Below are 13268 nucleotides of genomic sequence, written 5' to 3' on the forward strand. Positions count from 1 at the left end.
ATAGATAAAACTTAGAACTAATTAAAAATGGTTGAAGGAAAAGTATTTGTAGTATCAAATAGATTACCAGTTACAATAAAAAGAAAAGATGATGGATCATATGATTATTCAATGTCATCAGGTGGGTTAGTAACAGCATTACAAGGATTAAAAAAATCAACTGAATTTCAATGGTTAGGTTGGCCAGGTTTAGAAATTCCAGAAAATGAACAAAAAAAAGTTAACCAAGATTTAAATTCAAAATTTAATTGTACAGCAATATATTTAAGTGATACAATAGCAGATTTACATTATAATGGATTTTCAAATTCTATATTATGGCCATTATTTCATTATCATCCTGGTGAAATGAATTTTGATGAAAATGCATGGGCTGCATATATTGAAGCAAATAAAAAATTTGCTTTAGAAATTTCAAAACAAGTTGAAGATAATGATATGATATGGGTTCATGATTATCATTTAATGCTTTTACCTGAAATGTTAAGACAAGAAATTGGTAAACTGAAAAAAAATATACGTATTGGTTTTTTTTTACATACTCCTTTTCCAAGTTCAGAAATTTATAGAATATTACCAGTTCATTTTCAAATTTTGAAAGTAATAACTTTTCTTCTTTGCTATGATTGTTATCTCTGAAAGTGAATAGTGTTTCAGGTGCTCTTAATGAAATCAATTGATCATTTGACTCATTTACCCTTGTATCTGACAAATTGTTTCTGAAATCTTGTTGATAAAATTTTGGATGGGAATTTAATTGTTGCTGACTGACTTGTAAATCTTCATCAATTACCATTGGTGTTAGTTCATTGTCATTGCTTTCATCGTGATTCAAAAGATCACTTATTAAAGGCTTTGAAATATTGTTTGGTTGATTATTTAATTTACTCTCATCTTTATCCATCTTACGAATGATCTTGTTCAAAGCTTTAGCAATAAATTTACAATGAACTAACTCTATTAATGCAAGTCTATGTGAATTTACAATCTTGGAAAAATTAGTAAATATATACTGATAAAATGCTTTTAACTAAACTATGAATGCAAAAAGAAAGAGAAGAAATTTACCAATAACAGTCAAAAAGAGTATTTACCATGATATAAGTACTTTTACAAATCTAAATTTTAGATTCATTTCTAATCGCAAATTAAACATTTTAAGATTTATTACCAACCCTTGTTTTATCTGTAATAAAATATTTAATTATTATCATAAAACAGAAGAAAAATATTTTGAAATTATTATAACTCGATTCATCATTCTTTTAAAAAATATTTGAAGGAGATTTGTTAATAATTATTTATTTTTGGAAATTATTATTATTAACTTTATTATTTTGAATTAATTATGAAATTAATATTTTGTATTATTTAAATACTAAACACTCAATTGAACTTTAATTGTAAAGAGTTCATTTGCATTGATTGAATAAATGAAAACTTACTTTATTATATATGTTGTAAAATCTCCAAACTGCAAAATAATAACCCTTTCATCTTGTGGTATTTGATTTCTTCAAGATTTATTTTAAGGTCTAGGTATTAAAGTATATTAAAAATACATTTGAAACAATTTGTAATGTCTTTCAAACTCTATGTTATCTTTGATTTTTTCATATGATCAATTCTATATTTTTATTTACATTTTTAAAAAATTGTATTTAATTTTTTAGGGGTTTCTATGGGTGGGGCCACAAGTCAAAAAAATAAACTTTTGCTGAAATTTTCTTTTAATTTCTTAATTAGTTGTTATAACAATATCATTGTCAAATATTTTGAGTAACTTGTTAAGGGATCTCGTAATAACATCAACTTCTAATTAAATTAAATGATTGGGATGCGTTCAGGCTACTCCATAAATGGCAAAATCATTCATCACCTCACTAAACTAGTCTGCTTGTTTAAGTAGCAAACCCACGAAAACAACATTAGATGATAATCATCAATTAAATTATTATCAATAAGCTTTATAATTATCTAATGTTTTAGTAATGAGAGTTGTTTATCAAAAGTTGTGCTCTCACCATATTATATTTCGAGAAATATTATACTTTGAAGTTTATAAGTGAATAGGAATACAATCACAATACTCAAAATTTCCAAAACCTTATTTGTAACAGAGCTATCACCTTACTTTTTTAGTAGAGCGGGTACTTGTTTGATTTTTTGCAGCCAAAAATATGTAGTAGTATCATCGGCGGCTATTATTTTGGACTCTGCATAAAACTCAAGTTTTAAAATCCATTACAATTTATTTTTTCTTTCTTTTTGAGTTCTTTCGATTTTTAAGTTTTAAATTTTATCATCAGTTTGTTTAAAAAAAAGTTTAATTACAGGAGCTAAAAGGTTAATCTATTGTTTACTAATCACAAACAAGCAAAAAGATAATAAAAATTGATAATATTCAAAGTTTATTAGGAAAAAGCTTATTACTTTTTATCTTCTACCAGATACGAAAAAAGAATTAAACTCTTTGTTTTACTGACTAAAGTATTGAGTGCAAGTTTTCCAATCTTTTTCGGGCTAATGTATCATCCGATTATGCTTAACGTCGGATGACTTAAGTAAAGTTGATGACCAAATGTGCATACATGTTCAACAGCTAGATCGTTATATACGTCTTAATTACGAACTGAATCAAGCATAAAAGCAATTGAGATAACTAACATGAACAAGTTGAAAAATCTGATATGCAAAATCCTATAAGCAATTTAAAAAACCCTTTTCCTTGATAATTCTGAAACAACTTGGGGAAATAATTGATATTCGGGAATGTAAAGTTTTGATAACTTAAACAATGTACTTGTAAAAGAAGCAATTACAAGTGGTAAGCCATGACGATAGGAAGAAAATTCAAAATGAATCAGTTTATTAATTCTTTTGACATCTTAATTGATTCAAATTTAAATCTGGATATGTGAGAGAATACGGAATTATGCGTCTGCTTTAACAAAAAAAGTTGACATGTCGGAAAATATATTTCAATGTCTCAATGTAGATTTTACGAAACTCTAAATTATTTCTCGTATATAAATACTAAATGAGACACTTATTTAAAAGTATGTTATCTATTAATATATCAATTTACTTTATCATCTATAATTCTTAATTTGAAACAGTATATACGGATTTATGACAGACTTCTGATCTTTTAATGTTTCAATTCAATTCAAACGACTTTATGCTTGTAAAAAATTTTTTAATCAATTTATTTATCGTCTTATCTTAATATTGTTTTGTTATTTTACCACATATCATCAACATTTTCACTAATTTGCATATTCCCACCAACTTTATTAATCAATTCGTCTAAATTATCAATCTTCCAACTCTCTTTAGTAATCCCCACTAGTACTCTTAATTTATTCCTAGATTTTCTCAAATTAATTTCGAATTTCTCAACTTCTTTATCATTATTGACTAAACTAATTTTATCCATACAACTCTTTATTTGGCTTAAATGGTTATTTAAAGATTGTTGATTATCATATTTCTTCAAATTTAATTCCCAATCCTGTATCAATCCCCGTATATATCCAACAATCAAAAATCTTTGAAATCCAGTTTGATAACCAAATTGTTTTCCCTCGAGGTATTGTTCCTTAGTTGATTGGTCTATACCTTCTTTGTATCCTATATCATAATACTGTCTTTCTAGTCCTAATGTATCATCTGTTTCAATATCTATGTCCAAATCGTCTAAATTTGGCATTACCACTGAAAATAAAGATGAATAAATAGCCTTACGTCATATATTCAGAAAATAATTTTTTTTTTTCGATCGTAAATAAACCAGTCTGAGTATCAAGTCAAGTAGATGAATCATATTTCAATAGATGAAAACAATAATGAATATGATATAGCATTCAACTCAAAGCGAAAACCAAAACCTTTTGAAGACATAGAACCAATTGATAGTTCAGAGGAGGAAGATGATGAAGTACAAGATCAAAATGAATTAGAACCGAACAAACTACCGTTGGCAAATGATGTAGACGAGGACGATATGTTCGCAAGTGAAGAAGAACAACTACTTAAGAACAATCTACCGACAGTTGAAGTTGAAGATGATGATATGTTTGCAAGTGATGAAGAACCATCAACCACGAAGAAACTTCAATTCTCAACCCAAGACCAGATCGAAGAACTATCAGACATGTACTCAAACGAAGATGAATCAGAGCCAGAAGAAGAAGAACATGACGAAGAAACGATCAACTATTATACAAATGCAGAAAACTACGAATCAAACAACCACAAGAAGAAGAAAAAGCAACCCAAAATTGAAAAATTCGATCTTTCGGAAGAAACTCAATCAGGTATAATAGATGAAGAAGGTAATCTTTTGAAAAATGAATCAGAGGAAGAAATAGACGAAGAAGATGAATATATATCTCAGTTTTCCAAAAGTGAAATTCGAAAAGCTAAAAAGGCAGAAGAGGAAAGAATTAAATTTGCCAACAATCAACAAGAAGATACAGAACCGATTGAGAACATTCTTCTATCACTTATAGAAATACTAGAACCTGCTGAAACTTCACTTGAAGCATTAGCTAGACTAAACACAACTTTAAAACGTCAAAAAAAGCAAAAACTAAATATCAACAAAGCAGAGAATGATATAACCATTATAACTAATAGTTGCTCAAAACTACTGAAAAAATCATTGTTTGAAGATGTATATGATGTGACTAGAGAAGAGTTCATGAGAAAATACCAACAAGAAACTGGGGTTGAGTATAAGAATAGAACAAAACGACTAAGAGAAGAAAAAGAAGAAGAAGAAGACGAATCACTAAAAGAAGAAGAAATAGATTATGGTGAGAAAATATGGGAATTCAAATGGATAGATGACCTTACAGATACAATAAATGGACCATATTCAGAATACGAAATGTATCATTGGAAACAAACATATTTCGAAAACAAAGTAGTTGTACGTAAGATCGGAGAAGATTCATTCAAACACATACAAGAAATAAATTTTCAAACTTAATTAATTATTCATCAATTAAATAATCTAATATGGGAAAATTAACAGAATCAGCAATCAGTTTAGCCATACCCCAATCAATATTACATTTCCATCTAATTCTAGCTGCTAAAATATCTGAAGATGAAGTTTTACTTAAGAATCCTAAACTATATAATGTTGCAATTTGATTATTTAAATCTATATTTTTAGTTAACGTAAAGTTGGATTTTTCCAATTCTTTCTTTTGTTCAATTTCTATTACTTCATCTCCCAAGTATAACAAATCATCTTTATCTGATTGATTAAACGATGGTGCAAAATTTCTATAAATCACTGATAATATAGCCAATATTCTTTCCAAATCAACAAAATTTGCAGTTAATAATCGTGAATCAATATCATCTTTACTTAAATGCCCCTGTTTGATAGCTTTAGTACTTGCTCTTTTTTTATATTTAAAGGCTTTAACTTTAGAATACTTATGTAAATCATTTCTTTGATTACCAAAACTTGCTAAATAAGAAGCTAATAAAAAGAATTTTGAATGTAATGGTAAATCTAATATATTTCCATAACTTACTTCTTCTTCTTCTCTTAATGTCTTGAATTCAATAACGTTACAATTAGCTATTATATTTTCATCTGTAAATAACGTAATATTATCTTTATAAATTTTTAAAAATTCAGTAATATTATAAACTCCAAACATTAATGGTTCAATAAATTTATCCCATAATTTAACAACTAAATCTTTTAATTTAGTCAAATCAGATCCAGTATACATAAAAAACAGATCCACCACGGCTTTAACATACTGATTATAAAATTCTAATCTTTGTCCCTCAGTAGAGTTAACAACTTCAAATTCAAATTCACACAACTTCAAACTTTGCAAAATTTCAACAACTTCATGCTCTTTATAAACGGGTAGAAACACCGTAGGGACACTATATGTTATAATTTCTCTTGGTATAGAACCCCCAAACACAGCAACAACAGTTAAATTTTGAATCTCTGTAAATTCTCTAATTTTACAAAAACTCGCTAGTAAATCATCACAATTTTCAAAACATTCATCAAATCTATCCAACACTAATACATGAGGCTCATTATACTTATACTCCAATATAAATGACTCTAGCGAAGATATAAATGTTGCAATTTGATCAGTTTGCAATATTTCTTTTGGTGCTTGTTTTTTAAATTTACCACTATCTTGTCGTATCTTATTATAACATCTTTGTAATAACATATGTTGAGTAATACATTCATCACATTGAATAATTGAATGATTTATATCTAGAACTTCCAAAAATTCTTTTATTAGTAATGTTTTACCAATTGGTTTGAATCCATTTATTAGTACTAACGGTGATGATAATTTTGAGTCTCTGTTTATGAACGCGTTTAATGCGTCTATTTCTTCATCTCGATATTTTACAGTTGACTTTAGATGTAGTAGTTCTTCTTCTGTTAAACTCATATATGCATATGTAAAGTAGTTGAGTCGTGAATTGTTTGTTGTTTGTTTTGATCTAAAAGTAACAAAAAAAAGTGTTGCAAATACTTTGGTATGATATTTTATATGTAGAGACTAAACAAAACAAACAAGAAATACAATTTTAATGCAAATGAATAATCTATTACTTTTAAATTTCTAAATACTATTAACAACTTCTTCCAATAATCCTCTAAGTAATTGTAAATTATAAAAATCAGAAACGTTACTAAAAATTTGAATCTTTTTATCCACTTCACCGTTACTAATAGTTTCAATCCAATTACCAGAACATTTACAAAACAAATCCAAGTTTCCCTGTCTTATTGATCCACATTTATCACATTTTAAATCTTGGTTGAAAAAATCAGCAAAAATTTTCATTAGTTGTGATATAAGTTCTTCTTCTATGGATATTTTGTTATATGGTTTATGACATGATGTACAATTCCAAATTTTTGATTCTTCTTCTTTACAAATATCTATATCTCTAATGTGATTACAATAATCACATATAACATGAGGTATGATTAATGAAGTACTTGGATTCTTAAAAGTTGCTTGTGAACTAAATTCTTTTATGTCAAATATTTGTAGTAATTCTTTTCTCAATACTCTAACTTCAATATACCTTTTTGATGATAATGAAAAAACAGCACATATGAATTTTACAAGTTCTAATGTTGGATTTCTCATCAACAAGTAAGAACCAGGTAATTTGGGGAATTCATATTCTTTTTTAAATTCAGGATTCAAGATTGCATCAATTTGTTTCTTATATAATTTTTCAATTCTTTTGAAAAGTGGTTTTCTAAAAATTTCAATGACTCCATTACTTAAATCTTCAGTTTCAATTTCTTTTGATTGTAATTTTTTTTGACCATTTAAAATATGAGCAATCTGAGTTATTCTTGGTGTTGATGATTGAGTTCCCGTAATGTTTTTTATCTTGAATTGAGTTAATGCATCTAAAAATATGAACATCCAATCCTCAAATTCATCTTGAAATACTATAGGTAAAAATTTCTTCAATTGCCATACACTTTCAATATTTAAGTTTTGAGTTTCTTCACTTGTTATTTCTGTACAAGTTCTACCACCATAATTATATTCATCCATCCATACTAGTATATCCCAATATTTAGTAACATTTAAATCCAAGAAATTAAATAATGGTTTTGATCTAGCAGCTTTTAGTATATATTGACCATAAGCATATGAATTTTCAACAGATACTTTGGTAGTTTGTATAATCATTTTATTCCTATTTGCAAATACAACCAGTGCACCCATTCTTTTTAATTCACTAACTAATTGCAATAACGCTTTTGAACTTAAATTATGAACATGATAATGTAATGATGGATCATACAAATGAGAGTTTTTTCGTTGAACCCAAGTAATTAAAGCATTCATAACAGAATCAGCATTAATGTTATTTTTTAAAGCATCATCCCACCAATCTTTAACCATTGCTCTTAATATCAATAAAGCAGGTGTTGAAAACGAATCTTCTGAGAAAGTTGAAGCACCATTATTATTATCAAATTGTAAAGATTCATCAGCTAAATCAGTTCCTTCAGCTTCATTAATTAATGAGCTTGTTAATATTGTGTTTATAGTTAATGTACCAATTTCAACCTCTAAACAAGTTGTTTCATAAATTTCAGGATTATTTATTGTGGGGAATTCTAATTTTTCTATATCATTTGATTGATCCATTTCAAACCCACCTAAATCTGGTAATGGATTTTGTGACCACCATAAAACGATATTATTTTCACTTAATCTTCTTGCATATTCAACATCAATTAAATAACCAATATTTTCAATTTGAATATTACAAAGTGGTATACGACCATATTTTGATAATGATATAAGATTTTGAATCCAAGATGCTAAAACAAAGTAATGGTTAATAACTCTTTTTGAGATTAAAACTTGCCAACCAACAGCTGGTAGTACTAGTTCACTAATGGCCATTTTAATAGTTGGGAAATTAGATAATGCAGTTAAAAGACCTAAAAGTTTTGAAGTATATGGTGACTGAATTGCAAGTAATGCTTTACTACTTCTACCTTCATGAATTTTATTTATAGCTTGATTTAATTTTTTCAACAACCTGGTTTTATCATGATAATAATTAGTTTCAAATGCCATATCAGAAGGATAATCAATAATTGAAGTTTTACCCAACTTATCTTTTTTAGTGTCAAATACTTCTCTATAAATTTTTGATATATTATTAGGTAATTCTTGAGCATTAGCGGAAGGTTTCAACACAAACATATGACTTTGATTCTCCCATGATTTAAAAATTGTATAATATTCGTAATTGTTAGTAACAATATGAAGTAAATAGATAATATCCATATCAAATTTTCTCAAGTATGCATCATTTTCAATTTTCAATAATTCTTTAGTGTTGAATCCATTTTTCAAACCTTTACCTAATGCACCCACTTTAGTATCATCAAATCTAACAGTATTACCTAAATCAATAACTGCTCGTTCTATAGCACTAACATTACTTTCATAAATCCCCAAAGTTTTGCAACTCTGTATAATACTTTCAACGTCAGATAATTGCTCTTGATATATAGATTGAGGCATAGTTAATTTATATAAATTAGAAGCATCATGACCATTTGGTAAAATGGCATTTGATTTTTCAATTTCACAACCAGTTATTGAATCTCTAATAGTTAAAGGTGATTTGAAAGATGCATAAATCTTTTTGGGAACATGAAAATTAAAAGTGTGAATTTTATCTTCTGCTGAAACATAAACTTTTAAATCTCCCGGATTCATTGGATCATTTTGATATTCTAAAATTTCCCAATTACTACCTGCAATATTTTCAGCTTGTTTTCTAAACATGCCACCAACTGTAGATCTTTGAGAACTTTGAGTTTGAGCTCCAAATAATTTTCGTCTTCTATCTCTACTTGAAGCTTGTACTGTCCATTTTGCCTTTTGGTAAATCAAAAAACCTCTATAATCTTCAGTAATGGAAGGACATTCACCATTTAAAATAGCTTGATTTTTTTCATCTTCTTCAGCATCGACTACCAAATTTGCACGTCCAGCTTTTCTCTTCTTAAGTCGTACAGTGCTTACTTTAGCTTTTATTGCTTCTGTATCAATTTCTCCAAAATCTTCAATATCTTTAACTTTAGTTTCATCTTTTGAACTTTTACCAAAAAAATTTGCAATAGAACTTTGTTGTTTTGAACTATCTCTATTTTCAACTTTTTTCTTTAACCAATCTGGATGAGCTACTCTTGGAACTGGATTTTTAACATTTTGTAGTGCAGCAGGTATAGTTATGATTTTTTGAACAACTGATGCTAATCTTTCATAATAATAATCCCAATCAATTATATCTCTAGGACTGAACTTATTTAATGATGGATCTTTAAGCCATTTCTTCAAGTACATTTCTTTTTTTTCTGAGGAGAATATTGAAACTGGAACAGCTCTTTCAGTAACTGGAGCACCAATTGGTTTAGCACTAATAATATATTTTGTAGCTAAACCTGCATCTTTTACCATATCTTCACCTAAGAAATCACCCAATCTTTTAGCTGTTGTAATTGAAGTAGATTTTTGATCTCCATATTCTGCTAAACTTTTGGACATACTTTTATTTTCACAAATTAATTCAATTAAATCTTCATCTTCAAGCATACCACCTTTTGTATCCAATACGTCTAACCAATTATTTGCAACAGTTGCAACTGCTTGATAACATGAATCTAATGAATCACCTTCTAAAAATAATTTAAAAATATCAGATTGAAAATTTTTGATCAATTGTAATTCACCTCTTCTTTTCAATTCAAACCCCTTTAATTCAGCTAATGAGCCATCGTCATTGAAAACAGCGTATCTTTTCTTCAAACCTTTACCTTCTTCTTTTGATGTTGGTAAAATCATAGCTTTATAAGGACCATCAACTTCAAAAAAGATAGAATTATCTGATCTTGTTTTATACTTGTAATTATCAGGATCAACTAAATCTTGATATTGGTTATTTGTAAATTTTTCATGAACCAAATAATTCAACATAGAACATGGGTATTCTAAAAAGATCTTTTTACCATCTTTACATCTTAAATTGAAATTTTCTGGGAAACTCTTTGGCAATATACACCAAATACCATCAGTATCTAATTCCAAGGGTCTACCAATTCTTTCAACTAATGCTCTAGCCATTTGGATAATTGTTGCACCTGTCAAACAAGTAACACCTGCCATTTCCATGGAATACCATCTAGATCCTTTTCTCATAACATAACCATAAAATGAATTCAAAATAACTTTATGTGCCAATTGTAAAGAATCATATAAAACAACCATTTTATTAGCTTCATCTCTTCCAATTTTATCAGAAACATCAATTTTGTTTACTTTCCCCTTCCAAACTTTTGCCAAACCTTTAAATTCATATCTTCTATCTCTAAAACTTCTAACAGTATCAACATAAAATGGATTTTCTCTTTGACAAATAATAGCTTCTCTAGTAACAACTTGACTTTGCTTAACTCTATGATAAACTTTTCTTGAATAATCACTTAATCTTTTCTTAATAGCTGAGGCCTGCTCTGCATAAGATAATTCATCTAAGGATCTTGGTGGTAACCAAGGTCTTTGTGGTGGGAATTGTTCATTTTGTAATGTACGTTTTATCATATTATATTCATTCATTTCAGCAGGATAATATTCACCTCTCCAAGACCAGGGTAATCTTCTATCACAATTTTTACCAGGTCGATTAAAATCACAGGCTGCACAATCTTCTTCAGATTTCATTGAATCAGGTTGTAGACGATTTGAAGTCATAATATTTGGATACATAGAAGCAACATCAACATGATAAATTAATGGATTTTCCTTCCTTTTGGGATTATTCTTCAAATCTAGTAGTGATTGTTTTATATTATTATAAACTTCATCAAAATTTTCAACATCTTCCATTTTCTTATTATTTTCCACTTCAACACAAAATTTAATTGAGTTATGTAAATCTCGTAACAATTCATCAATAGCTGAAGGATCAACTTTAAAATCAGTAGCTATATCACTTCTGAAAACACCAGCTTCTAAAGATTCAACATGACCACCGACATAAGTTTCAGACTCCAACAAATGACCATCATAAAATCTTTCAATTGGATCAGTGTATTTATTAGGTAACAAGATATTATTTTCATAAGCTTGAACTGATAAAAGCATTTCGCAAAGGGTACCTGTACCTTTTCTTAAAACTTCATCAGGATTTAATGGAATAATCGTACATAATGAAAAAATAAATGGATGTACATATTTATAATACAAGTAATAAGTTGCAACAGCATCAGAAACTGAATATTCAGCTAATAATTGTGGTTTTTCATAAGCATATGGAGTCATTAATTCCGGATCTAATTCAGTTGGATTATAACCCAACTTAACAGTTGTCACTGCTTTTAAACCTTGAGAACCTTGAGGTAAATATGAATCTCTTTTAACCCATCTAAAACAATCCATATGAACACAATATTTTGATTTATATTCGTCTTCATTATCTTTTGCAAATCCAATTTCTTCAAATAAATCTAAATCATGAAATCTTGATCTATTTTCAACAAATGGCCAATCGAAAAAATCACCATTAAAAGTTGCTATTACTGTGGGTCTAACTTCTCTTATATGTTCAAAAAATCTCAACAAAACATGTTTTTCATCAGGTTCATTAAAAATTGTAAATAATCCTGGATATTCTGCTTTTGGAGTATACTCAAAATCTTCAATATCTTCAGATATAATTTCTCTATTTGTTATTAAAAATCCTTCTCCATCAATCATATATGAAATCATCATAATTTGATCTATTTTAGCATCTGGAAATTTTAAAGGTGCTTTTGTAGTTTCAATATCAAAAGCTAGTACAACAGGATCAGCAAATGCAATTAATTCTTTATCTTCTACTAATTCAACTTTTGAATGTTTTGCATATACATTATACCATTTCCCAACTCTTACTTGTTTATCAATTGAAACTCTAACATGATACGGTACATCATATTCCTTGATGTCACTAACTAATTTAGATGGATCTGATGCATCAATTTTCTTTGTGAAATTAAACATATCTCTTGATTCTTTCTTTAATTGATTTTCTTTGATTATAGGGTTTAGTAGTCTTCTTGCAGCTAATAAATCTTGAATATTATGAAATGTCAACTTAATTAAATTCTTTTTAAGTCCCAACAAATGATTAGGTAATGATAAATCTTCTTTTATAACTCTTCCAAAGCTTTTAACATTACAAGTTTCAAGGTACTTTCTCATCCATTCTTCAACTTCTGATTGGAATTCACTTGATATTATATCTATAAAAAAATAAGGATCATATTGTATAGTAGCTTTAAAAGTACCACCTTCTTCATCTAAAAAATAATAGTCAACACCAGAATAACCAGTTAAATAACTTTCACTTGGTATTGTAGTTGAATGCATATTAATTAACCAACCCTTTTTAGGTTTATTACCATCTTTTTCACCATGTTCTAATCTATCAAATCCCATAATTGAATCAATTTGATCTATTCTTGTAACCATTTCCTTTTTTTGAATTGAATCATTTAACATTGGATTATTGGCTTTATATGGATCTATTGGTTGCAGTGGTTGTCTATTTCTAAATTCTGATATTTTATATTTTGTTTTACCATCATTATTCTTAACGTATCTTGCAGAAGTTGAACCTTTAAATTTGGGTTTAGGTAGTGACGGCATTGTCGATTTATA

General features: G+C 27.9%; 5 protein-coding genes across 5 annotated transcripts; 2 read left to right on the forward strand and 3 right to left on the reverse strand. All coding sequences in view use genetic code 12, as the record gives it.

Moving 5' to 3' along the window:
• Positions 1–62: 62 nt before the first annotated feature.
• On the forward strand, positions 63–639 carry KGF54_001950 (TPS1; the record flags this gene model as incomplete). The annotated part of the gene is made up of 1 exon (XM_051762376.1): positions 63–639. A coding segment is annotated over one exon (577 nt), but the record flags the coding sequence as incomplete, so codon positions are not given.
• A 2605-nt stretch (positions 640–3244) lies between these two features.
• On the reverse strand, positions 3245–3712 carry KGF54_001951 (ribosome biosynthesis protein; the record flags this gene model as incomplete). Its single annotated transcript, XM_051762377.1, has 1 exon — positions 3245–3712. The coding sequence occupies one exon, from the start codon at positions 3710–3712 to the stop codon at positions 3245–3247; it is 468 nt and encodes a 155-aa protein (XP_051620463.1).
• A 105-nt stretch (positions 3713–3817) lies between these two features.
• On the forward strand, positions 3818–4996 carry KGF54_001952 (U5 snRNP complex subunit; the record flags this gene model as incomplete). Its single annotated transcript, XM_051762378.1, has 1 exon — positions 3818–4996. One exon carries the CDS (start codon positions 3818–3820, stop codon positions 4994–4996), a length of 1179 nt encoding a protein of 392 aa, XP_051620464.1.
• A 4-nt stretch (positions 4997–5000) lies between these two features.
• Positions 5001–6458, reverse strand: KGF54_001953 (origin recognition complex subunit 5; the record flags this gene model as incomplete). Its single annotated transcript, XM_051762379.1, has 1 exon — positions 5001–6458. One exon carries the CDS (start codon positions 6456–6458, stop codon positions 5001–5003), a length of 1458 nt encoding a protein of 485 aa, XP_051620465.1.
• A 174-nt stretch (positions 6459–6632) lies between these two features.
• Positions 6633–13256, reverse strand: POL2 (DNA polymerase epsilon catalytic subunit; the record flags this gene model as incomplete). The annotated part of the gene is made up of 1 exon (XM_051762380.1): positions 6633–13256. One exon carries the CDS (start codon positions 13254–13256, stop codon positions 6633–6635), a length of 6624 nt encoding a protein of 2207 aa, XP_051620466.1.
• Between the last annotated feature and the right edge of the window lie 12 nt (positions 13257–13268).

This window comes from Candida jiufengensis (genome assembly GCF_024610255.1).
Source record: "Candida jiufengensis strain CBS 10846 chromosome Unknown scaffold4, whole genome shotgun sequence".
Classification (NCBI taxonomy): Eukaryota; Fungi; Ascomycota; class Pichiomycetes; order Serinales; family Debaryomycetaceae; genus Lodderomyces; species Lodderomyces jiufengensis.